The 27,612-nt window shown below is 41.0% G+C and overlaps 2 protein-coding genes and 1 pseudogene across 3 annotated transcripts in view; all 3 read right to left on the reverse strand.

Moving 5' to 3' along the window:
* The window catches only part of gjc2 (gap junction protein gamma 2), a 62,198-nt gene that overhangs the window by 22,957 nt on the left and 11,629 nt on the right, over positions 1-27,612 (reverse strand). The gene's annotated exons all lie outside the window — the stretch shown is intronic.
* On the reverse strand, positions 2,832-5,669 carry LOC125901748 (7-alpha-hydroxycholest-4-en-3-one 12-alpha-hydroxylase-like). The gene has a single exon (XM_049597634.1). The coding sequence runs from the start codon at positions 5,606-5,608 to the stop codon at positions 4,088-4,090; it is 1,521 nt and encodes a 506-aa protein (XP_049453591.1). The 5' UTR covers positions 5,609-5,669; the 3' UTR covers positions 2,832-4,087.
* LOC125901747 (7-alpha-hydroxycholest-4-en-3-one 12-alpha-hydroxylase-like) lies at positions 11,866-27,276 on the reverse strand (annotated as a pseudogene).

The raw sequence follows: 27,612 nt of genomic DNA on the forward strand, positions 1-27,612 counted from the left end.
CCATTCTATTCATCTTTTGTTGGGTGATGTGTGTTCTGTGGAGTACTTTAAATTGGGTAAGTTGTATATTAGTGTTTCTTCATTCATTCATTCATCTTCTAACCGCTTCATCCTCTTGAGGGTCGCGGGGGGGCTGGAGCCTATCCCAGCTACATCGGGCGAGAGGCAGGGTACACCCTGGACAGGTCGCCAGACTATCGCAGGGCTGACACATAGAGACAAACAACCATTCACGCTCACATTCACACCTACGGACAATTTAGAGTCACCAATTAACCTAGTCCCCAATCTGCATGTCTTTGGACTGTGGGAGGAAGCCGGAGTGCCCGGAGAGAACCCACACTGACACGGGGAGAACATGCAAACTCCACACAGAAGGGCTCCCACGCCCGGGATCGAACCGGCAACCCTCTTGCTGTGAGACGAGAGTGCTAACCACCACACCACCGTGCCGCCATATTAGTGTTTCTTGTCATCTTAAATGTATTTTTGCATATCTGAGTCCAGAAGTCAGGGTCCGGTGATACACCCAGCTCCTTTTCCCATTTTAAAATTGGTAAATGTATAGAATTGGTCTCTGACAGTAATTTATAAGTTTTAGAAAGGTTCTTTTTATTTCTCGGAGAAAGCTTTGTAATACGTTTGGCAAATTCTGGTGGCTGCAAAGTGTCCTGAGGCGCTGGGATTCTCTTCTTGATTGTTTTTATCAATTGTAAATATTGTAGAAAATTTCCATTTCTTATTTCAAAAGTTTGAAATAAGTTTGTGTATGTCATAAGTATATTATCTTGGAAAAGGTGGTGGAGATGAGTTACTCCCTTCATCTCCCATGTGCTAAAATGGAGAGGTCTTTTGTTAATTTCAGAATCCGGTTTGTGCCAAATTGGAGAGAGCAAGCAAGGTACTATTTGAGATTTTGTGATTTCTAGTGTTTTCCACCAGGCTGACAAGGTGGAAGCAATCATTGGGTTCTTAAAACAGTTATGACGTTTGAGTGTAATGGTGATAAACGGAGAGACGTCAGAGAGTTTTATGTTGTTGCAGTCCGCCTGTTCTAGTTCGAGCCAGGAGTTGTAGTCTTCGTTAGGATATAACCATTTGGATAGGTATTGTAGCTGGTTAGCTAAATAGTAATGTGTAAAGTTAGGAGTATCCAATCCCCCTTCCAATTTGTTTTTCTGAAGGGTGCTTAGGCTAATTTTTGCTGTTTTGTTCTTTGAGTAGAATTTTATAATTGCAGAATCTAACGACAGGAACCATTTTGATGTGGTTTTGAATGGAATCATGGAAAAAAAATAGACAAGGGACGTTGATGAAGTAGGGGCAGGGGCTCTTGCGGTGGGGCAGAATGAAAACTCAAATGCCATTGTCAGGTGTTACAACATACTTTTAATGGAGAATCGATGACATGGGCCAAATTTAAAAACTAAAATATTAAATTAGAGAAGGAAAAAGAAAAGTCTCACAAAAAAGGGCATTTATCTAGGCAGAGGGCAAAAGGGCAGGTGCCTGAGCACCACCTGGTGTCTGTCTGTCTGTCCTTGTGCCTGCTTCCAACAGTGATAAGTGAGGCCTTTACCCGAGCTATCTTATCAGCATGTCAGCTTGGCACTATGTATGTTTTTCATAAACAACTGACCCTGTGGCGAGCAGTGCCCCGTCTCCTCCTGCCTGGCTGATGATTCTGGTGCCACAGTCCTGCACTTTGTGCTTCTGTACCCACAATGCCCAACTTACTGTGAAGAGTGTTACACAACTGTAGTGATTCATTAACTCAGATATTGGAATTTTACAGGCCTTTATAATAATGATTGTTTGGAACAGGAAAAAGCTGATAGCTGATTATCAGCCAATATGGATCCTCTGTGCAAAACAGTGATCAGAGATGGGCAGTATTTATGTTACTTGTATTTGAAATATATATTTCAATTACTTTTGAATATTCTGTAATATTCTGCCGCCACTGGCCGCGCACATGTCAGTTGTTGATGGTGACAACGTGTGTGTCGGTGTGTTTGATCCCTCACCAAGATTATGCTTTTTCTTAAAGATTGATTTATGCATGCATGTGAGAATTTTGAACCTGCAATTGAATTTTGTGGTTTAGTCCACAATTTGTTTATAATTGTTATTAGTTCCATGCTGTTTGAAGTGATTGTAAAGTACTGTGGGTTTGTTTTGTACCTGCAATTGAATCCCCATCTGCCACCCAATTCACATACTCACAACAACTTCAACAATTTAATTTGGCCATCAGAGGTAACTTCCAGGGGGTCCATGGGAAGTGATTGTAAAGTACTGTGGATTTGTTAAGTTTATGTAAATGATATGTATGTTGATACATGGAAAAAAAAAGCTTGTTTAGTGGACTAACTTTGCACTTGAAGGTTGCCCGTTCACTTACGTTTTAACAGGTCTGACGCTACTATGCGCCCCGGCTGTATCTAGGCTAACAGCTAACATGCTAACTATTATTTTTATGTCACTAGTCACTTGAAACAAATTTAGGACGATAGGAGACAGGTTGAAATAAACCGAAATTTCCCTTTAACGTCTGCCTCGATGAGCCTTTGAAGGGGCTTCGAGATTGCCTCCAGATGTGGTTCCCATCCCAGTAATTTTGTAAAGGGCACAGGTGTTCGTGGACCCCCTGGAAGTCACCTCTGATGGATGAATTAAATTGTTGAAGGTGTTGTGAGTATGTGATTACAAATGGGATTAAAGGTTTCTTCGCTTTATGACCACAGTATGTACTTGGTTTATGCTTTCAAGGAAAATTTACTTTGTTTCTGCTGCAGTCTCATTGAATCAAGAGGTCCTGGCATTATAAGTGTGATCTTTAGTGGAACTTGGTCAAATGAAGACTTTATTACAGGTTGCAAAAAAAACCCTGGAACAGACAAGCATTATTGCAACATTTAAAACAAAAACAAAACAAGTCATGGGACAAAGAGTTCCTGATCAATCATCTAGTATAACCAGTCCAATCTGATCAACTGATTATCACACAAACATGAGACAGACGCTAGATAACACCTACCTTCTTTGATTTCACAAACAGAACATTACACAAAGATGTTCCTTTGCTCAACAAATGATTCAAGCAAAACTACCATCATGACTATTTAACATATATGCATGTAAAATATTAACAAAGCATTGGCATCTCTGCTACTTTTTTTTTTTTATACATTTATACATTTACACATGTAATGGGATGTAACAAGCAATGTCAACTAGTCTACAACTCAACTCAAAATGTTAGTATCTAAAGCTATTCTTCTTTAGTGGGTATATCCTTATTTCATTACTGTCTGTTGGGACAGACAACAACAGACTTTCGTATAGTACGTTTTTCTTAATGTGCTTTGGTTTTATGGTGATGTCACTGTCTTGCTAATTGTGTTTGTGTGCTGTTGTCCTTGCTTAAGTTTTTTGCTCTTGTGTTTGTTTGTGGCTATGTGCTTTGGTCTATGTTGTGTTTTATGCTGTACTTTTGTATAGTAGGTTTTAATATTTAAGGTTATATGGTTAGGTCATTGTTTATATTAACAGCGCTTAGGTGTTGATTTTGCCTTTGTGCCTTGTTATGTGCTTTTGTCTATAGTTATATGCTGCTCTGTGCTCAGGTGCCCTTCCATGGACATGTCATCAATCTGCTTTTATCTGTGCTTATATGCTTTTGTATGTTATTTTGTCTTTTTCTTATATACACTTACACCATCAGCCTGCCAGGGACTACAGATGAAAATTTACCTGTATGGCTAAATCTGGCACATTTATGTGACTTAAGTGATCATGTTCATTAATGTGCACTGTCCTTGTCTAAATGAAATAAACATAAAACAGAAACATAAATCAACTAATCCCTGAAAATTAGAATTAGTTTTGTATGAAAATGCATGTACAATGCATCAGAATAACCTGAACAGGGCCCTAAGTTTTGAAGCCACATCCAGAATGTGCTTATCACACAAAACTTATCAAAAAAACCACTGATTTCAAGATTAAAAAACAATTTTCAAATCAACGCTTACAGGGGTGATCAAAATCAAGGATATTTTATAAAAAAATGAAAATAATTGGTTTAATATCTGAGTCTGTATCGGAACTGGACGTCTCTGTCAGGCTGCATCGATCCAAAGCCCCATCGCCTGTAGTCAATCTCAGGTATCTTCTCATCAGGATTCTTCAGCTCAAACTCAAAATAAACCAGCATGAGGAAAGCAAACTGTTTCAGCTCATTGGTGGCAAAGAAACGCCCAGGACACATGGAGACCCCAGCACCCCAGGGCATGCTGTAATACTTCATCTTCTTCCCTGCTTTGTAAAAATCAGTTTTCTTGCTCCCATTTGGATTGAGGAAGCGGTCATATTTGAATGAATGTGGGTCAGGGTGGATCTCTGGGTCAATGTGAGCAATGTAAGGAAAGACTGCCATTCTGTCACCTTTGCGAATGAAGTACTCACGCCCATCTGCCATCTTGACAGTCATATCCTGAAGCACTGCTCTGGTGAGCAGGGGTGCAGCAGTGAGTCGGAGGGTCTCTTCCACAGCACTGTCCAGGATTGGTGTTTTCATCAGCATCTCACGCGTCAGGTTAATTAGAGGACCATCACGTTTGACTTGTTGACCAAATTCCTTCAGAACATTATCTACCTCTTCCTTCACTGCTGTCATGGCTTCTGGGTGTTTCATGAGGAAGAGGAGCACCCAGAATGCAGAGGGCCCTGTGTTGCCCTGAGAGGCCCAAAGAAGTACAAACATGTACCTGGTTATCATTGACTCAGTCATACCCAGCTCCTGTTTGGTCTGCTGTATGTCCCAAATCCAGCGACTGATGTTGTCCTTGGTCCTCACTTTCTGCACTGACAGAGTGTTCCAGAAGGATCTCAGTAGCCTCTTCACTTCCAGTCTTTCCCTTGGTGTCAGGACCCCGTAAGCCAGGTTGGGAAAGAGTTGGTCATATTTACGAAACTCGCGAAATAAGGCGTCTGACTCTGCTCTGTCTTTCTCTTCATTTCCTTCTGACTTGTGTGGCTCATTGCCATACAGAGATAGGTAGCCAGCCCTAAAAACAATATTGTAGCTGTACATAAACAGTCCATCCTCCATCCAAGTTCTTTGGTCTGCAGCTGAGCCGATGTTGTACAACATCAGGTTCTGCAAATTCTTCATCATGGCTTGTGTCATTACTTCCAGGCCATCCCCCTTGAGGTGCTTGTTGCTGGACATCTGGAGAATCTGGTGAACACCTTCTACAGATTTGTAACCAAACACTCTGCGCACCAAATGCTTAGCAAACTCAGTAAAGTCCAGTTTTTCTCGACTCTCCTTAACAAATGCCCCAAACGATAGAGGGTCCTGCAGAAACGTAAAATAAAACCCTCCCAGCTGTACTGTAAACACATCACCATGCTTTTGCTTCATCCTCTGTAGGAACTTTAATGTGTTCCTGCGAAACTCTAAGACATGACCCAGCCAGGGTATCAGCCCCTTATCCAAAGGGGGTTCTCCTGGTCGCCGCTGTCGAAACACCCCAAGAACGTACAGCCCTCCAATCAGAGCGGCAAGAAAGCCAAGAAGGATCGGTAGCAACGGTCCCATGACTGATTCCTCTGACAGCCAAACAGAGATGTGAAGTTAAGGTCCACAACCTGCATGATAAACAGACTTTGCTCCTCTCCTCGTGAGATTGGTTCCAACATTCCCGGAACTGACAGTTTAATATTTTACTAGTTTAGCAGGAAACAGTAAAATTGCTAATAAGTAACACAAGGTACCACTTTCCCTGTCTAACAACAACAGATCAAGCACATGCTTTTCTGTATGGAACATGATAAAATCATGGGTATTTTTACAAACATGTCTGCAAACATCTTTTTACCGAGTAGCTGTTGACATAGTCAGATAAACAGAGAGAGATAATGTTAAGAGATAAAAATCATGTGAAACTTTCTGATTAGGAAATCACACCCACTGTGACTCAACTGTAAACTGTATTTCATTAACAAAAGGCCATTATTTTCTGCACTTAAGGTTTTTTTTGCTAAGTGCTGGAAAATGCGGTTTTAAATTGTATTCGGTTATTTATACTTTGAAAACCAAATATTCTAATATTGTCAGTGAGAAGTTAAATGAATTTCTACACCTAAAGGAACATGTTTTGTTTTTTAAATAATGTATTTGTGCCTACTGCATGTTAAAGATGTCAGAATAATGCTGGGATGTTGGGGTACTCTGCCTACAATCTGTGAGGGGGCCAGCAGCAGCAGAAATTTATAAACTTTATTCCAGACTCAAGTCCATATAAAATACATACAAAACACAGACAATACAATAAAAACAACATAACAAGTAGGTTTAAAACACGTACAGGCATCTATTCCAGTGCTTCCAGAAGTATGACAAATATTTTGTGTCACTTTGTGCAGGCACCGCTAGGGCCATATTGACTCCATTCTTTGACTGGCTAAGTCGACACATAAAACTGTAAATAAACTTTCTAAGAACAGCATGAAAAGTGGGCACATCACTGCTTACAAACATATGGCTTGCATTTGTCCATCTTGGATGCCTGAGTAAAATACAAAATGCATCATTATATGCCACCTGGATTTTTTTCATTTTTGCAGCACTGTGCCTGCACCACAGGTGTGCAGTATACAATGAAGTACAATATGACCTAAACAAAGTTATCTTGACATCATTAGTAGACTTATTAAATTTTTGTGCAAGCATGTTGGCTTGTGCATAGAATTTGCAGCACTGACACTGGATGTCATCATCATCACATAAATCATCTCTGATTATGTGGCCAAGATCAATTTGTTCACACTCCAATCACTTGGTCTGCTAGAACAAAGGAAGGAAAGTTTGACTTCTTATCCTCCTTGGTTTCCACAATTAAAACAACACTCTTTTTCAAATTAAACATAGTATCATAGTGCACACCGTAGCAGGAACAGATTCTAAGCAATTGCTGCATACCAACACTAGAGGGAGACATAATGACCAGATCGTTAGCATATAGCTGATCGGCTCGTACCTCCGGCTGTCAGCATGGATTGTCTTAAGGTGAGCTTCGTGAACCTGCCTTGATCTTTTGGGTCCAATAAAGGCTATATTAAGCAGGTATGTGTAAAACAGAGATATTATTTGTACTCACATTTAAGCTGTAATTACAGGGTTTTATAAAACTGACCTTGACCTCCTGATAAAACCTGAATGACAGATTACAAATGTGCAATTGTGAAACAGAAGCTGCTGAAGATAACATGTGCCCTGTTGCATACTGGTGTTACACAAAGGGATTTCATTTTCCACCATCATGATGACCATGTTGAAAAAATATATGTTAAGTATTGAGATAACTACATTTTTACTTAGTTTTGCTTTTCTCCACATTGTGAATATTTTACAGAGTTGTGTAAACTTTTATAGGTGAATGTATGTATACAAAGTAAATCAAATTAAAGATTTGGATTTAATAAGTAATATGAAATTAAGTACTTAAGAGCAATATTTAAATGACTGAATTTGCAGCACCATCATCTTTATACTGATCTTTTGAAAAGCAGAAAATGGAGCACAATTATATTTTCACAAAAAAGTATTTGAAATGTCAAGGGTAATGTGATTTGTCTGTTCTGTGTTGTTCCCAGACTAAGTTAATGGACATGTAGGACCACCTGCTGCAATTTTTATCTTACTGGAAAAAAATGTAAAAAGCAGCAGAGGCAGGGTGTTAACTGGGCAATCATACAGTCTATGTGTGAAACCTACAACCTGTTAGTGAACTTTATTCATACAAGATATATTTAATTACTGCAAACAGGAAAAGAATCCAGAGATAGTAAATCACAGAGAATGTGATTTATTATCATGGTTCATTGGCTTCACGTGTCATGTCATTAACTGTGTCATGTGACAGTTTCTTATTGGTTGCTGCTGCTTTATAGATGAAACCACACCCTGGTGCATCTGTTTCTCCAGCCCTGATGAAGACCAACAGTGGTCGAAACATGTTGGCTTTTTAATGAGTTGGCGATTATATTAAAGGCTTTTAAATCTAATCTTTCCTTCCTCATTCTCATTTTTGTTTGGAGTGCCTGGATTCTTTTCCTGTTTGCAGTATTTTGGAGTTCCCTCCTTTTTTCCAAGAGCACCCGATACATTTTTCGGATCTACACTCTACAACACAGAGCAACCAGTTATCTGTGTTTTTATATTTAATTACTTTGTGTTTGGAGTTGAACAGTTCTCTAATGTAAGGCTAAAGGTAGTATTGATAAGCTCCACTGCATTTCGCCTGCATTTTGCATGCTGAACTCCTCCAGACACACGCAGACACACCAACACGACAGAGTGAGGTCAGACAACAGCAGAGAGGCCACGGTGCAGATGGAGTATAACTTCAAGATTGCTCTAGCTGACGACAAATATGCTTGTTACTACAAGTAAGTGCTATAAAACCTTCGCCAGTCAAAAGACAGTGCTTTAACAATGCACGTGTTCAGCATGCAGAAAAACATATTTCAATCTGCTCTGTTTGCAGTCTCTCATTCACCGCCACCAAGGTCGACAAACGCTGTTTAAACAAGTACATCGTGCTAGGGGGACCAATAGCAAATGTTAACAAAAAACTAAAATGAAAGCTGTATGTAGTGTGTTTAACTGAGTTTGCCACTTAGGTAGAGGTAGCCTACTTGCAGACAGTGAGTGTCCTCAGTAGAGGTGGGACAGAGAGCAGGATTATTGATTGATACTGATGTCAGTTCTTCATGCTCACATAACGTTGCTTAGTATTGTGATGTCGGGGGTAATATTTATTTTATTGACATGTTAGGTTTGTTTCCATTGAAATATTATTGAGTTTATATTATTGACTGTTGCTACCATAGACTGTATAAATCATGAGGAAGTGATGTGTGTGCATGTGTGTATGTGTGTGGGAGAGAGAGGGGAAAAGGAGATGTTTGTTACTCGAAAGAGGTAACAGTTTTTAAATCCGGAAGATAGATGAAAATGTTGGGCTCAACATATATATTTTGGGAACATAATTTTAGGTCTCACAGGGTGGCACCAAATATGTTGGGATCAGTATATTAGGTCTCACCAAGGGGCACCTTGACCCGAGAGGGCCGGGCCCCACGAGCCATACCATGCGTATCTACAGTGTGTGTTGACCCCCCCCCCCCCTTACTATGATTCTCCGATCCCTGATGGAGAATCATTAACCCTACACCGTGAGTGTGAATGTGAGTGCCCATAAATGTGAGGTGGTGCATTAAAATTGAGGGACATAGGAGACAGGTGGGGGCAAGGCTGATGGCTACAGCACACTGCTGACCTGCAGCCTGTGCAGCCATAGGCACCTGTAACCTGTTCCCATCTGTCCCCCAAGATGTAGGTGTGTGTGGTGCTTTAAAATTGGAGGACAGATGGGGATGGGCTGGGGGGCAGTATGGAGGGCTACAGGACACCACTGTCCCATAGCCTGCCCCATCGTGAAGCCCCCCAATCCATCAGTGGCCTGCACCTTGAAGAGTGAATGTATGTGGTGCGTTAAAACTGTGGAATGTGTGGTGGGTGAACTAAATGTGGTTTAGGAGGCCAGGCCAGTGTAGGCCCGTCAGGCCCCTGCAACGGTCCCGACCTGGGTCACACCGCAAAACCGACCCCCAGCAGAAGGACGAGGCACGCCACCAGGACGCGCGGACGACGGGCCCCACCCAGCCCCCCGGACCCCAGCGCCCAGGAGCACACCAACACGACCTGCAACCCCGCCAGTACTCCCCCAGACCGCCCCAGACCCAAAGCTGGACCCCCAGCCCACCCGACCTGCCCCCCACTGCCAGCCGCACACCAACGGGCAGTCCAGACGCACCCGCCCCCCAGGGGAAAACCGCCCGGCCCCGCGATCCCCCACAGAGCCAGGGAGCAGGCCCGGATTCAAGGGAGAGAGGATGCACTTAACACATGCTTAAGGCCTGGGGTTCTGATGAACCGCTGTGGTATATTGTGGTGAGAGAGATAGGGGGATTAGGGGTTACATCATTAACAGAAACACATTACATATTACACAACAGTTTTTCTTGAGTTGTAATATTTATACATGTATGTACAGGTGGCATATGCTCACAGGCTGAGTGGCACTATACAGACACGTTTAGTGAGTGGATAAATGGTGACCATTTTTCTGTAAAGTATGTTAGTTGGTTTTTGTGGCCAGCAGATATTTTCTCCAACGAAATATGTTCTGCAAGTAGATTCAGCCAATGGTTTATGTTGAGGGTCTGTTTATCTTTCCAATTGACTAGGATTGTTTTCTTGGCGATGGCGGGAGCTAGCAGAAGAGAATTGCAGTGGCTGTTTGGGAGGTCAATTGTCATCAGGTCACCAATTAAGCACAGGTTGGGAGATAATGGGATCCTGCAGTCCAAAATGGAGAAGAGTTTTTGAGTGACTGTTGACCACAAGTGCTGGACGGGTGAACATAACCAGAGGGCATGAAAGTAGGTGTCTGCAGTGTTCTGAGTACACTGAGTGCATATGTCAGACTGACTGAAGCCCATTCTATTCATCTTTTGTTGGGTGATGTGTGTTCTGTGGAGTACTTTAAATTGGGTAAGTTGTATATTAGTGTTTCTTCATTCATTCATCTTCTAACCGCTTCATCCTCTTGAGGGTCGCGGGGGGGCTGGAGCCTATCCCAGCTACATCGGGCGAGAGGCAGGGTACACCCTGGACAGGTCGCCAGACTATCGCAGGGCTGACACATAGAGACAAACAACCATTCACGCTCACATTCACACCTACGGACAATTTAGAGTCACTAATTAACCTAGTCCCCAATCTGCATGTCTTTGGACTGTGGGAGGAAGCCGGAGTGCCCGGAGAGAACCCACGCTGACACGGGGAGAACATGCAAACTCCACACAGAAGGGCTCCCACGCCCGGGATCGAACCGGCAACCCTCTTGCTGTGAGGCGAGAGTGCTAACCACCACACCACCGTGCCGCCATATTAGTGTTTCTTGTCATCTTAAATGTATTTTTGCATATCTGAGTCCAGAAGTCAGGGTCCGGTGATACACCCAGCTCCTTTTCCCATTTTAAAATTGGTAAATGTATAGAATTGGTCTCTGACAGTAATTTATAAGTTTTAGAAAGGTTCTTTTTATTTCTCGGAGAAAGCTTTGTAATACGTTTGGCAAATTCTGGTGGCTGCAAAGTGTCCTGAGGCGCTGGGATTCTCTTCTTGATTGTTTTTATCAATTGTAAATATTGTAGAAAATTTCCATTTCTTATTTCAAAAGTTTGAAATAAGTTTGTGTATGTCATAAGTATATTATCTTGGAAAAGGTGGTGGAGATGAGTTACTCCCTTCATCTCCCATGTGCTAAAATGGAGAGGTCTTTTGTTAATTTCAGAATCCGGTTTGTGCCAAATTGGAGAGCAAGCAAGGTTCTATTTGAGATTTTGTGATTTCTAGTGTTTTCCACCAGGCTGACAAGGTGGAAGCAATCATTGGGTTCTTAAAACAGTTATGACGTTTGAGTGTAATGGTGATAAACGGAGAGACGTCAGAGAGTTTTATGTTGTTGCAGTCCGCCTGTTCTAGTTCGAGCCAGGAGTTGTAGTCTTCGTTAGGATATAACCATTTGGATAGGTATTGTAGCTGGTTAGCTAAATAGTAATGTGTAAAGTTAGGAGTATCCAATCCCCCTTCCAATTTGTTTTTCTGAAGGGTGCTTAGGCTAATTTTTGCTGTTTTGTTCTTTGAGTAGAATTTTATAATTGCAGAATCTAACGACAGGAACCATTTTGATGTGGTTTTGAATGGAATCATGGAAAAAAAATAGTTAGACAAGGGACGTATGTACAATGCATCAGAATAACCTGAACAGGGCCCTAAGTTTTGAAGCCACATCCAGAATGTGCTTATCACACAAAACTTATCAAAAAAACCACTGATTTCAAGATTAAAAAACAATTTTCAAATCAACGCTTACAGGGGTGATCAAAATCAAGGATATTTTATAAAAAAATGAAAATAATTGGTTTAATATCTGAGTCTGTATAGGAACTGGACGTCTCTGTCAGGCTGCATCGATCCAAAGCCCCATCGCCTGTAGTCAATCTCAGGTATCTTCTCATCAGGATTCTTCAGCTCAAACTCAAAATAAACCAGCATGAGGAAAGCAAACTGTTTCAGCTCATTGGTGGCAAAGAAACGCCCAGGACACATGGAGACCCCAGCACCCCAGGGCATGCTGTAATACTTCATCTTCTTCCCTGCTTTGTAAAAATCAGTTTTCTTGCTCCCATCTGGATTGAGGAAGCGGTCATATTTGAATGAATGTGGGTCAGGGTGGATCTCTGGGTCAATGTGAGCAATGTAAGGAAAGACTGCCATTCTGTCACCCTTGCGAATGAAGTACTCACGCCCATCTGCCATCTTGACAGTCATATCCTGAAGCACTGCTCTGGTGAGCAGGGGTGCAGCAGTGAGTCGGAGGGTCTCTTCCACAGCACTGTCCAGGATTGGTGTTTTCATCAGCATCTCACGCGTCAGGTTAATTAGAGGACCATCACGTTTGACTTGTTGACCAAATTCCTTCAGAACATTATCTACCTCTTCCTTCACTGCTGTCATGGCTTCTGGGTGTTTCATGAGGAAGAGGAGCAGCCAGAATGCAGAGGGCCCTGTGTTGCCCTGAGAGGCCCAAAGAAGTACAAACATGTACCTGGTTATCATTGACTCAGTCATACCCAGCTCCTGTTTGGTCTGCTGTATGTCCCAAATCCAGCGACTGATGTTGTCCTTGGTCCTCACTTTCTGCACTGACAGAGTGTTCCAGAAGGATCTCAGTAGCCTCTTCACTTCCAGTCTTTCCCTTGGTGTCAGGACCCCGTAAGCCAGGTTGGGAAAGAGTTGATCATATTTACGAAACTCGCGAAATAAGGCATCTGATTCTGCTCTGTCTTTCTCTTTGGCTTTCTCTTCATTTCCTTCTGACTTGTGTGGCTCATTGCCATACAGAGATAGGTAAAGCCCTAAAAACAATATTGTAGCTGTACATAAACAGTCCATCCTCCATCCAAGTTCTTTGGTCTGCAGCTGAGCCGATGTTGTACAACATCAGGTTCTGCAAATTCTTCATCATGGCTTGTGTCATTACTTCCAGGCCATCCCCCTTGAGGTGCTTGTTGCTGGACATCTGGAGAATCTGGTGATCATTTTCTGTAGGTGGGTAACCAAACACCCTGCGCACCAAATGCTTAGCAAACTCAGCTTAGCAAAGTCCAGTTTTTCTCGACTCTCCTTAACAAGTGCCCCAAACGATAGAGGGTCCTGCAGAAACGTAACATAAAACCCTCCCAGCTGTACTGTAAACACATCACCATGCTTTTGCTTCATTCTCTGTAGGAACCTGAACGTGTTCCTGCGAAACTCTAAGACATGACCCAGCCAGGGGATCAGCCCCTTATCCAAAGGGGGTTCTCCTGGTCGCCGCTGTCGAAACACCCCAAGAACGTACAGCCCTCCAATCAGAGCGGCAAGAAAGCCAAGAAGGATCGGTAGCAGCGGTCCCATGACTGATTCCTCTGATAGCTAAACAGAGATTTGGAGTTAAGGTCCACATCCTGCAACACTTTCCCTGTCTAACAACAACAGATCAAGCACATGCTTTTCTGTATGGGACATGATGGGTATTTTTACAAACATGTCTGCAAACATCTTTTTACCGAGTAGCTGTTGACATAGTCAGATAAACAGAGTAACCATGGCTGAATGGAACTGTATACAGAGGTGAACATGTGAAATTTCTGATTAGGAAACCACACCCAGTGTGACTGAATTGTAAATTGCAATTATCTAACAAAAGGCCATTATTTTTTCCACTTTAGTTTTGTTTTTTGGTAAGTGCTGGAAAATGCTGTTCTAAACTGTGTTCAGTTATTTATACTTTGAAAACCAAATATTCTAATTTTGGCAGAGAAAAGTAAAATGAATTCCACACCTAAAGGAACTTTTTTTGTACTTTAAATAATTTATTTGTCACAAGTGCCTAATGTTAAAGATGTCAGAATAATGTTGGGATACTGGGGGACTGCTGACAATCTGCAAGGGGGCCAGCGGCAGCAGAAAGAAAACTTAAATTTAAGAAAATTTAAAAATAAACAGATGAGACTTTCTTTTGTTGTTTCCTAAATGGTGAAATGTCACAAATGACTGGAAAGTCATCCAACTATATTTCAGACACCAAAATAGAGTTTAGGGAGAGCAAATGCTTCCTTAGGGTCATCAGGCGGGTACTCTGGTGTTTTGATGCTAGGCCCACAATACCTCCAGAGGGCTCATCAACAATGCCTGGCGTCCAAAGTGCACCCCCCTCTCGGCTTTTACTCCCTCTATCCCTGTTGTTGGTGGTATTTCGGGGCCCAAGTGGTGCCTTTCCTTTTAATCTATAGCCACCAGCTTGCCTGTTTGGCTGTGCCAGAGAGGACTTGGAGGGCCTTGGCAGATGGGCAGAGGGAGCATGTAGGGTCTTTGCCCTACCATTGGCTGAGGTTCCTCGGAGATGGCAGGACATTATAGTTCTGTGTGTCTGTTCTGTCTTGCTCCCAGACTAAGTAAATGGACGTGTAGCAGGATGTTCACTGGGCAACCATACAATCTATGTGTGAAACCTACAACCTGTTTGTGAACTTTATTCATACAAGATATATTTAATTACTGTTTGTTTGGAGTTAAAGGTTAAAGGTGTAGATTTAGATTTATCAGCAGGAGAGAGTATACTTTATATTGAAAGTAAAAGTGACCATTTTTACGTAACATTCGAAGCACATCTGCAACACTAAAACATGCTTAAATAGAGAAGTGCACTCAGTAGAGTGCAGATCTCAGTGGAGCGTGTTGCACAGAGCAGATCGTGCTCTCCTGTGAGCCCAAACAGTATTACTGCCTCGTAGTTGTATGCCTCCACGCACCAGTCAAGTTGCACTTACAGTTTACATCCATGTCTGTTAAAACATGGACGCTTCACACACACCTTCCCCCCCGGCAGCACAGAAACTCTATACAATCAGCACAGTTTCAAGGTTTCAAGGTGGCCACCAAACACTAGAGTCACCAATTCAGTATTTGACCAAATGTCTCCCCTTCTGTTCCTGAGTTAGGCCGCTGAGTAATGGCTTGAAAAGGTTTTTGCAGAATATTATGATGCCACAGTGAAGGTGACCTTTTGGATATAAAAAGCCATCACTTCATCATTTTATCTTTGCAGATATTCATGTTTAATGTTGTCATAATAAGCATATGAATTCTTCAGTTATAGCTCAAAACATCTTTTGTGATGTCACTGTGATCATGACCTTTGACCACCAAAATCTAAATCAGTTTGTCCTTGAGTCAAATTGTACATTTGTGCCAACTTAGAAATATTTCCCCCAAGGTGTACTTCAGATATTGCGTCCATAAGAATCAGTCAGACTAGGTAATGGTGACCTTGACCTTTGATGACCAAAATTTAATCAGTTCATTGTTGGGTCCAAGTGGATGTTTGTGCCAAATTTGAAGAAATTACCTCAAGGCGTTCTTGAGAGCCACGGCAGCCGGAAAATGCCACAGCTGTGCGCAATGGTACTGTCCCTTTCCGCTCACTTATAGTCAAAATAGTGGTAAAGAAAACAGTGATACATCTCATGTGATGCCTAACTTTAGTGGATTATAACATAGCGGGTATGGAGTATAGTGAGACCAAACTTTTCTATGGATGTCAGTTTTTCTGCCATGACGAAGGCTGAAATGTGGCCTGCATCAGACCAAGCCTACAAGGCTTGCTGTTTTTAGCTACAGCCCCTACCAACACGAGTGAGGACTCAGCAGTCAGTGATAATAGTTTATAAAACAGATTTTTCAACAATTGTGAATCACTGCAGCCACAAGAGGTCCTTGAGCACACAGTCAGAAATGTGCACACAAAATACTTGACTGATTGTTCCAATCGTGTTCAAGATAAAGACTATTGAGTGATGAATTTTGATACCTCCTTTAGTTTTGCTTTCTACTTAACATCTTTACAGTAAGTTTGTAAACTGAACAGATACATCTCACCACACTGACAGATTCACCACTAGGTGGAGATGTTGTCTTTATTCACAACATGTCTGCATGCAGTCTCGAGCACAGACATTTCTGGGGGCAGGTACTCAAACAGAAAAAAAAAAGGGGGGGGGGGCACCTCCCTCACAATTAATGATTTGACAAATAAAGTTATATGCAGTAACACAGTTTCCTTACATATAAACATTGCAAGGGACACATATTAAGTAGGGGGTCTCCCCGTCTCGGGAATTTTGAGCCTCAAATACTTCATATTCCGGCGTTCTGGTAAATTTGTCTGCATCAATTTATGATAGAAATGTCTTGATTTATGTAAAGGAAAATAAAATCCAGGTTGCAGGTGACAAATAAAAATAAAAATAGAATAGAACAGAATAGAATAGACTGCAGTAACACTCTCAGACATTCTGTACTGCTTTCAAATATTTATTCTTCTGTGGATTAACTTGTCTTTTTTCATGTTATCTCTGCTGAGTCAGCACACGTTTTACTGTGTATAAATGAGAGGCCATGTTGTGCAGTGAGGTTTAAATGGTTTTGGATGTATATAAAATGTTTAATTAGAAAGGAAACAGAGAGGAAATGTGGGCATTTATCTAGTGAGAGGGCAAAAGGGCAGGTGCCTGAGCACCACCTGGGCACTATCTGTGCACATGCGTGCTTCCAACAGTTATAAACCAGACCTTTACTCATAGCTATCTTATCATTATTATTACCTCAAAGAAAAGTTGTCTCTAAACATACCCCAGGCTACAAGGCAACCAATACTGGAGTTTTACAGGCCGATATAATAATGATAGTTTGAAACAAGAAAAAGCTTATTATCCGTCGATATGGATCCTCCTTGCAAAACAGTGATCAGAGATGGGCAGTATTTATGTTACTATTATTTGAAATATATATTTCGACTACTTTTGAACATTCTGTAATTGTTAGAAAAAAATCAAATGTAATTTAAAAAAGATGCTCTACAGTGAAGTAATTTTGTATTTTAGAAATATTAAAAATACTTTCTACTTTCTTTAATATAATTCAGAAAACATGAAAAACATGACTGGTCAAAACCAGAGTTGGGTATAATGCATTACTTTCTAACGTGTTAGAGTACTTTGATTACTTTTTGCAGTAACGAGTAACCTAACGCGTTAGTTTGCTGTTTAAATAATCAAATACTTGTGTACATTTTCTACAGGCCATCAGTTACTTCCGTTACTCTTAGAATGCTGGTCCTTCAGCTCCGAAACAGCAACGACTGTCTTTTGGTTCTAATAATGGCAATAACGTTAAACCTATCAGTTGGAAAGAAGCCACGAAGCTTGTGGCTCGCTATGTGGTAGAAGAAATGCTGCCGTTGTCTACGGTGGAGTCTAAAAAAAGGTGGAGGAGGACTTGCTGACAGACAGGTCAGACTCAGCACTCGCATTACACCTGGTACACACTACACGACTTTTCTGCCCATTCTGAAAGTCACTATGTCACATTACACGATTGTGGAGTCATAAACTCGTGCCGTGACTTGGCAGACAGACATGACACACTATACGATCACCAATTATCCCCGGTCATCTTTAACAACGTGTGTGATGTCATCGGGTTATTCTTGTCCTATTTTTATTACTTTAACTTTTATTATTTGACTCACTGTATCTGTTCATGTGCCAGCCGAAATATTGTTGTAGTCACCTAAAAGTGTCAGCAGATGGCAGGAGCTACATTTGAAGTGCCATACATAAACATTCATGCTACTGTATCCTCCACAACCACCTCAGTGAAGGGCAAGTGGTCCATAACTTTAATTTTGGAGACAAAAAAATTGAGGCTTAGCGCCCTGTGGTCCATTGCCCAATAGGAAATGTAGAATACTCAAAAGTACTTTAAAAGTGCTTGAGTTACTTTTCTCAGGGAGTAACGTTGGAAGTACTTTTAAAGTAATTGAGTTACTTTACTCAGGGAGTAACGCAGTAAAGTAACTGCTTACTTTTTAAAAAACAGTGCTGATGGAGCTGTCAAAAAAAGTGTAAAGTGCACAAAAAAGACAAAGCACAAGTGTGTATGTATACTGAAATGTCCTTTTGACATTTGTGGAACTGTTACTGCAAATAGACATGAAAGATATAAAACACACATTTTATAATAATGTAGACTGCCGTTTTGTAGCCTCCAATTTGGTACTGAGGCTGTCGCTATCTTGTTTTTTTTGGAGCCTGAAGTGACCATATTTGGATGACAGGCTGAAGCTTTGGAGGAGCGACTCAAACACGCCTTGCAGACAGCCTGTCAAAGAAAGTAACCTCACCTTTAATTATTTGTAACTTTAAGTCTTAATACATTAAACAATATTTGCACAACAAATCTGACTGTACATAATATTTGCTCTTTTTTTTAAATTCATTTTTATTTATTCTAGTTTAGTCAGTGTGTATTTTAGTTGTTTTAGGGTAACGCGCAAAGTAAGAATTTCAATGCCTGTAACCACGTTTACATTTGCTGTGTACACGACAATAAACATCTTGAATTTTTAATCTAATAAGATGTAAACAAGTGAGTTATATAAAACCATTAAAACCATTTCTTGTACCAGGCTGTAATCATGTTTATTTCTGCTGTAAAGCTGAGCATTATAACATTGGGGTCTTTGGGGACTGTCTTGCTTCTGGAGCCAGCCTCAAGTGACAGTTCAAAGACCTGCAGTTTTAGTCACCTCTGCACTGACGTCATTTTTCAGCTCTGGAGATTGCTGCTCGCTGTAACCCATGACAATACTCTTTATAAGTTTGGTAAAGGTAGTAATTATTGTAGCAAAGGTAGTATTTACTGCAGACTTATCTCAAGGTTTTTGGTTTCGCTGGGTTTCACTAGACTTACTGTATGTCTGTATTTTAAGACACTACTAAAATACACCTGAGACATTTTTAGCAATTATTTATCACGAAATCATAATTATTGATCTCATGAAATCATACAAGGTACAACTTAAATGAAATGCAGTCCTGTCAGCTTCTTCAACTTGTGCACTGCAATCTAGTCCCATTTTGCTCTCTTGCTGTTTGCACAGAGTCTGATATTGGACACCTGCTAAACATGTTTATCAGACACTGGAAATGACGTAGAAGTACAGCATATGGCATGTATTAGTACCAGATGTGCGCACAAGTTTGTGTGTGTGTGTGTGGGTGTGGGTGTGGGTAGAGGGCGGGGGGGGGAGGGTGGAGGAGCTGAAAGAGGGACAGAGCAGGAGTTGATGTCACAAATCAGTAAACACATATGATAGCTAATAATATGATAATATGATAGCTTCCACATTACAATTGATTTAATTCTCTCTCTTGCATGACATATGCTTTGTTGATGATTGGATCTTCAAGCACTTAAAAATATATATGAACTTATGATTTGTAACCATCTAGTCTCATACTCCCCAACCTCTTCTGTATCCTTTATGTCAGGCTGTCCATAGTGCCAAAGGTGTTCATGTATCTGTGTTTGTCTTTAGCCTTGCAAATATGCTCCCATAATATGGCAACAGATAGTTACTGTGAAGTAAATATGTCTCAAAATCAAAGCAAAGACTGTGACAGAAAAAATGACTCCCAATACAATGGTGCATTAAGTGATATTAAGTCTCATCTACATAAGATGCATTTCTCTACTGAGTTCACTTTTTCCAAAACTCTTACACAGTTAGCATAACAGGAGTCAATGTGGACTTAAAGGGACAGTGCGTGGTGCACAAAGAGGCAGTCAGAGCTACAGGCTACAATGAGGCTAAAAACAGAGTTCAAATGACGTTTTTCTAAACAACTTTTCATGTCGGGGCTTCAGCACACTTGGATCACTAGGGATGAGCATGGTGGAGATATTTTGTGGTTTCAATTTTGAGTTCTTGGACGTTGGTCTGGGGCACCGTCAGCCATTAGGTGTGCTAGCCGCTCCCCCCGCCGATCTCCACAAGGGATGTGAGGACTCTAAAACTTCACCAGGGCCTTCCTCAGCATGAGGGTGAGTAGATAATGGCTGAATTTTCATTTTTTGGTGCGCTATCCCTTTAACTGTGGATCACTTTTCATTGCTCTGACAGAAGATGCATTCAGTAACCACATCTTTCAAAATGTATAAACTGTATTTTCAATAAAGCTCAACCACCACCAGAACTCTGTCTATTTACAGTCCATGGTGCACGTTTACATTCTGTAGCAGTGTGGGTGTAGTTTGGTATGCTGGTGGACAACGGGTGCAGTGCTTTGCACTTTTGAGTATGCGGCTGATTATTAATCTGCATGTGGGCTGCAAGTAACATGCTTGCATAAAAACAGTGAAGCTGGGTCCAGCGAGAGAACTGACACATAAGCAGGAAAAGGAATGGGTAACTGTACGTACATGTCCCAATAGATGTATTAGCTACCAGCCCACAAGGCAGCTTTGTTTTTAAGTAAGTTTTGTCATTATCAAAACCTGTTTACCTGCTAGTTTGTGTTTGCTTTCATCCAAGCTCTTTAGTGCTTGTCACACATGCTATTTTAAAAACTGTTACATTTTGATCAAAACATGACGCAAAATTAATGTAAATTAAACAGCAATTGGCTCCATTCGGCTAAATCTAAAAACAGACAACTATTACTGCAACATTTAAAACCAAAACAAAACCAGTCATGGGATAAAGAGCTCTCGATTTAAACCTAACTTTGACATCTAGTAAAACCAGTCCAGTGATGTTCCATTCATGCACATGACCTAAAAACACAGACTGCTGTCTTCATCACCACATTATCACACAAACATGAGACAGATGCTAGATAACACCTGTCCTTTCTGATAACACAAGCATGTTCTTTTGTTCAGCAAATGATTTAACAATGAAAACTAACCACCATGATTATACAACAGATATGCATGTAAAATATTAACAAAGCACTGTAGTCTCCAACACTTAAAATGTTTGTATCTAAAGCTATTTATCTTTGACTCAGCTGATGTTTTACATCTAGCTTAACTTGAAATTAATCATTACAAACTGACACTCCAGAGTATATCATTGGACATGTAGCATCACCTGCTGGCATTTATATCATACTGGAAAACAGCTGTGCAAAGAAGCAGTCAAAATGTTAACTATTTTATCAAACCAAAAATATTTAATAGTACAAAGATCACTTAATTATGTGTCAAATGTTGCCTGATGTGTGATTTACAAGCAGAAGGGAGAGGAAGTTATATTCATGTTAAACTGTTCAAAATATAGCCACATGCTGATAAAATTTGTAAGTGGCTGCTAGATTTTCCTCCAAAAACCAGCCAAAAATAAATAAATATATGATGGTAATCTATTGAGTGACTAGTAGATTTTGAAACTCACCGGCCAACCCTGATAGTAGTGCTTTCTCATACAAAGATTTGCATGATATCTTATGAAAATGCATACACAACGTAGGGCATTAACAGAAAAGTCGATTTGTCGACGTGTCGACGTCAGTGGCACAAGTCGACACCCCCCGTGAGCAGTCGACAAATCGTGTGTTTTTTCCCCCTCTCTCTCTCTCTCTCTCTGTGTGTGCTTGTGTACGGAATGCAATCGTTGCCTCTGATTACGCTGATACTTTATCCTTGACGGCGTACTATAAGCGGAGCAGACTCCACAAGGAATGTCCGCAGTCATTCGGGCTTTCATAGTCAAACGCACTTCCGCCTTGTAGTTTCCTGTAAAAATGTCCGTGAAAAATCCCCACGATGTGAAAAATACATGCCGAGCAGTCACTGGTGCACGGAGCAGAGTCCGCGCAGTCGTAAAATCTGAGCTTTGCGCGCACAGGGCTTGCGAACATCCGCAGAGTCTGTTCCGCCCGAGTATGTTCAGGCCTTGACAGACACACATCACATGTGTGGAGATACTTCACTTTCCTCCGCCGTGTCAATATGATGACGTCATCAAATGACTTGTCAACTCGACTCGACTTTACTGACAGATAAGTCGACCTGAAAAAAATCGTTAATGCCCTAACACATGCCCTAACACAATGGATATCAATATTAGTGCTCTATGAATTAAGTTACGTACTTAACATAAAGTTACGTACCTAATGTAAAGTCACACACTTAATGTAAAGCTATGTATCGTAGGTTAGGTTTCGCAAGAAAGGTTAATTTGGTTAGGTTTAGGGAAAGAAACATGACAACATATTTTGAAATGACTCAACATTCACTCAAAGTTCACACAGTTGATGAATGTTGAATTCATATTTTTTGTGTCCAGCCATTGAAATGACTCTTTCCTCATTGAGTGATTCACACACATAAATTTACAGCAAACCAAACATTCTAGCAAGCAAGCCAAGGATTAACAGCAGCAGTTCCATGAGGAATGCCCTGCCTGCATGAGCAGCGTGTGTGGTCACAGACATCTGTCCATTGCTGTAGTCTCTGCTGTGTGTTCAGTGCAACTTTTTGGCTGAGACACAGACTATGTGAGGAGACGCAACATTGGGCCTTCGTTGCCACTAGTTCCTTTATTTTGGTTTGGTATGTCTGGGACAGTCAATTTGGTGACACTTATGACTGCAGTAATCTTTTAAAGATATACTGTAAAAATACTCATGCAAAGAAACAATTTAAATTGTTGGTGTGTATACTAGTTCTCATACTTCACCGTTATTTTTGCTAATCCTCCTAGTTTAAATATCTACTCTACTCCTTGAATTGTTTTACATCTTTGTTTTGAATGTGTTCTTCTCTATGTTTTATAATCAAACAAATTCTGACTTCTAATAAATGGCTAGTTAATGCTAATCAGCTAGTTTACAATCCTTATAAAGTTCCTCTTTTCTGTAATATGAGATTGTGAGAAACATGAGCTGACTACAAGACTGTACCCCTCCTCCTCTCACCCTGAGAGGGAGAACAGACATTCCTGTTATACCGAAACACTGATAAGGAATCTGACATGTATTTTATTTTATTATTTCACTCATTTGCTGTACACAAAGGTATACATAAGCTTACGTCTTGGTTTGATATGATTGGTATTTGCCCTAATGACAGAGGTCGTCATGTGTTCATGTGTAACTGTTTAATCCATGTTTACCTCAAGTCAAGTTTCACTCAAGCAGTATCAAGTGTTTGGTATTGTTCTGCAGGTGATGGAAATAAACTAGATATGGAAGCATCAAATATGTGAAGTAGATAATTTTTAACTAAAATTCTAGCAAAAGGAAAATAACCACACTGCTGAGTGTCACTGATGGGGAGAGGTCAGCATTTGGAGTCAGTGAAACTGGACCCCTGGACAGAAGTCTTTAGGCTCAGTTAAAAGCAAAGTACTTGTCTCTCTTCCACCTCTTGTGTCCTGACTACATGCTGGTTCTGTTTGTGGCTCTTTGAGCCATCACATATGCGGCCACATCCTGTAAGGTGTATCCACCCAAAACTCTCCCAAAGCCTGAGACACCTTTGGAACTACTAAGAGCCCAGAAGTCACAGTCATGTGCATTTGCTCTCCTGTAACCTGACTTGGAACTGTTGTTGCCTTTTGTTCTTGGTTTCTGACTGTTCCTAGGAGGATGCTGGGCCCAGATATTATGCTGCGTACGTGATGGGCTAAAAGGACTGAATCCAGCAACTAATTAAAGAAGAAAGGCTTCAGGAGAAACTGTACGGGACTCTGCTGAACAAAATGGCCTGACCTGCCAAATGAGGCAGTCCAGCGGGACTCTTGACCATAGAAACACTGCAGCTAACTGTGGATTCCCACCCACACAAATATGTTGAAAGCCAGCATTAGTCCACTTTTTAAAGAAAAGAGACTTTATGAATTGACTGAACCTTGGCAGAGATTGCCATACTGATCTCCTACCCCAGCTGAAGGGGGGGTCAAGAAGATGACCCAGCTGCCCGCTGAGAGAGAGATGTTGTGAATTTGTAGTGTTCTGATAACTTACTCCTAAATGCCACTTAATCCAAAATACTGGATCTTCAAGTAATTGTCACAAGTACCCACTGCATGTTACAGATGTCAGAGTAATAATGGAGGTAATGCCTGCAATCTGTGAGGGGGGGCAGTGCCAGCAGAAAGAAAACTTTTGTAAAACAAAAAAATTGAATGCTCAGTGAAAATATGACATTTTAATGATGATAAATGATAGAATATGCATCCCATGCTTCCACATATTTGTCAGATGTGTCTAACCAGAGAGCGAGAGACAAGCAGCACCACACACACACACACACACACGCACACACACAGACAAGAAACAGAGCTCTACGGGTGATTCAGACAGAGCAAATAACAAAACTGCTTGCTGACGAGCGCAAAGAAATGGGCGTCTCTTGTGAACTCTGCCTCACTCTGACCCTGACAACTGCTCATTATGTTGATTAAATGTGGCACTCACTTATTTATTATAGCTACTTGACAAACCTTGGACAGCTTTTAATTCCATCGCAAAAAATCCTTAGACTTTGGCCTCATAAAATGTTATCAGTCACATAAAGACTTTATTTAACATGTCAAACAGATCCATTGTCCTATACTCACATTAAAAAGCTAAAATTACAAGGTTTTATGGTACAAAATGTAAGATGTCCATGATTAAACTGATCTTAAGCCTCTAGTAAAACTTGACTGACAGATAACAAATGTATGCGCAAGCAGAAACTGCCCTGTCTGATACAGATGTTACACAATTGCCACCATCATGATGACCATGTTACAGAAATGCATGTGAGGTATTAATGAGATAATTGTATCTTTGCTGTATTTTGCTCTTCTCCAGTTCGTAAACCTTTCACGTACTAAGAGTTGTGTAAAAATTCACAACTAAATGTACACAAAATAGATACTTTTTATTCAATCTAAACATGACATCTATTGATTTAAGAAGAAATATGAAATAAAGTGCTTTTTAGAGGAATATTTACTATACTGAATTCACTGCTTCATCTTTTTTGTAATGATCTTTTGTAAAGTATTAAAACAAGCAACAATATCTTCACAAAATGTATCTGAACATCAATGGTAGGGGTCATCAGATTTCCAAAGTCTGTTGCTCTAGACCACCGGAATGGACATGTGGCACCACCAGCTGGAATGTATATAAACCATACAATCTATATGTGAAACCTATACTAATTTGTAAGCTTAAGCATGTTTAGATATATTATTTACCATATAACATACTGGAAACAGTTGTGTACAGAAACAATCACAATATTCTCTTAAACCATCAGTATTTGTTTATTTTACAAAGATTAATTCATGGTTTACAAACAGAAACAGAGACAGAGATATCTAATATAAACTAAGATATGGAAAACATCAGTGCCTTTGTGTATAGTAAACTTAAAGGGAATCGATCTGTAGTCCTTATTTAGAATATTGCTGACAATATAGTTCCACCCAAAAATATAGAAACATTAAGTTCTGAAGCCACATTAATGATGTTGGTATGAAAAATAAAAATAAGCTTAATCTCATGTTTCATACATAACTTTTAAAAGAATACTCACAGAGATGATCAAATTCAAGGAAAATGTTATCAGAATGATTGATTGGTTTATTATCTGAGTCTGTATCGGAACTGGACGTCTCTGTCGGGTTGCATCGATCCAAAGCCCCATCGCCTGTAGTCAATCTCAGGTATCTTCTCATCAGGATTCTTCAGCTCAAACTCAAAATAAACCAGCATGAGGAAAGCAAACTGTTTGAGCTCATTGGTGGCAAAGAAACGCCCAGGACACATGGAGACCCCAGCACCCCAGGGCATGCTGTAATACTTCATCTTCTTCCCTGCTTTGTAAAAATCAGTTTTCTTGCTCCCATTTGGATTGAGGAAGCGGTCATATTTGAATGAATGTGGGTCAGGGTGGATCTCTGGGTCAATGTGAGCAATGTAAGGAAAGACTGCCATTCTGTCACCCTTGCGAATGAAGTACTCACGCCCATCAGCCATCTTGACAGTCATATCCTGAAGCACTGCTCTGGTGAGCAGGGGTGCAGCAGTGAGTCGGAGGGTCTCTTCCACAGCACTGTCCAGGATGGGTGTTTTCATCAGCATCTCACGCGTCAGGTTAATTAGAGGACCATCACGTTTGACTTGTTGACCAAATTCCTTCAGAACATTGTCTACCTCTTCCTTCACTGCTGTCATGGCTTCTGGGTGTTTCATGAGGAAGAGGAGCAGCCAGAATGCAGAAGGCCCTGTGTTGCCCTGAGAGGCCCAAAGAAGTATAAACATGTACCTGGTTATCATTGACTCAGTCATACCCAGCTCCTGTTTGGTCTGCTGTATGTCCCAAATCCAGCGACTGATGTTGTCCTTGGTCCTCACTTTCTGCACTGACAGAGTGTTCCAGAAGGATCTCATTAGTCTCTCTGCTTCCCACCTTTCCCTTGGTGTCAGGACCCCGTAAGCCAGGTTGGGAAAGAGTTGGTCATATTTACGAAATTCACGAAATAAGGCATCTGATTCTGCTCTGTCTTTCTCTTTGGCTTTCTCTTCATTTCCCTCTGACTTGTGTGGCTCATTGCCATACAGAGATAGGTAGCCAGCCCTAAAAACAATATTGTAGCTGTACATAAACAGTCCATCCTCCATCCAGGTTCTTTGGTCTGCAGCTGAGCCAATGTTGTGCAACATCAGGTTCTGCAAGTTCTTCATCATGGCTTGTGTCATTACTTCCAGGCCATCCCCCTTGAGGTGCTTGTTGCTGGACATCTGGAGAATCTGGTGATCATTTTCTGTAGGCGGGTAACCAAACACCCTGCGCACCAAATGCTGAGCAAACTCAATAAAGTCCAGTTTTTCTCGACTCTCCTTAACAAGTGCCCCAAACGATAGAGGGTCCTGCAGAAATGTAACATAAAACCCTCCCAGCTGTACTGTAAACACATCACCATGCTTTTGCTTCATCCTCTGTAGGAACCTGAACGTGTTCCTGCGAAACTCTAAGACATGACCCAGCCAGGGTATCAGCCCCTTATCCAAAGGGGGTTCTCCTGGTCGCCGCTGTCGAAACACCCCGAGAACATACAGCCCTCCAATCAGAGCGGCAAGAAAGCCAAGAAGGATCGGTAGCAGCGGTCCCATGACTGATTCCTCTGATAGCTAAACAGAGATTTGGAGTTAAGGTCCACATCCTGCAAGTTTAACAGACTTTTGCTCCTCCCTTCCTTGTGGGATCGGTTTCAGCATTCCTGGAATTGACAGCTCAGTACCATTCTAGTTAAGCAGGAAACTGAATTTTTTCAAGAAAAGAGAAGTAACACAAGGCAATGCTTTCCCTGTGTATCAACAGCAGACCAAGTACATGGTTTTCTGAATAAAACATAATTAATCATAGGTATTTTTACAAACATGTCTGCAAACAGCCCACATTTTAACATCTTTTTATCTAGCTGTTGACATAGTCAGATAAACAGAGTAACCATGGCTGAATGGAATGGAATTCGCATTAAGAGTCGAAACATCATGTGATGTCATGTCTTTCTG

The sequence above is a fragment of the Epinephelus fuscoguttatus genome, linkage group LG15 (assembly GCF_011397635.1).
Source record: "Epinephelus fuscoguttatus linkage group LG15, E.fuscoguttatus.final_Chr_v1".
Taxonomy (NCBI): Eukaryota; Metazoa; Chordata; class Actinopteri; order Perciformes; family Serranidae; genus Epinephelus; species Epinephelus fuscoguttatus.

Bases quoted from the DNA above. Each gene is read 5' to 3' on its own strand.
- LOC125901748 (XM_049597634.1), bottom strand. From the start codon at position 5,608: ATGGGACCGTTGCTACCGATCCTTCTTGGCTTTCTTGCCGCTCTGATT.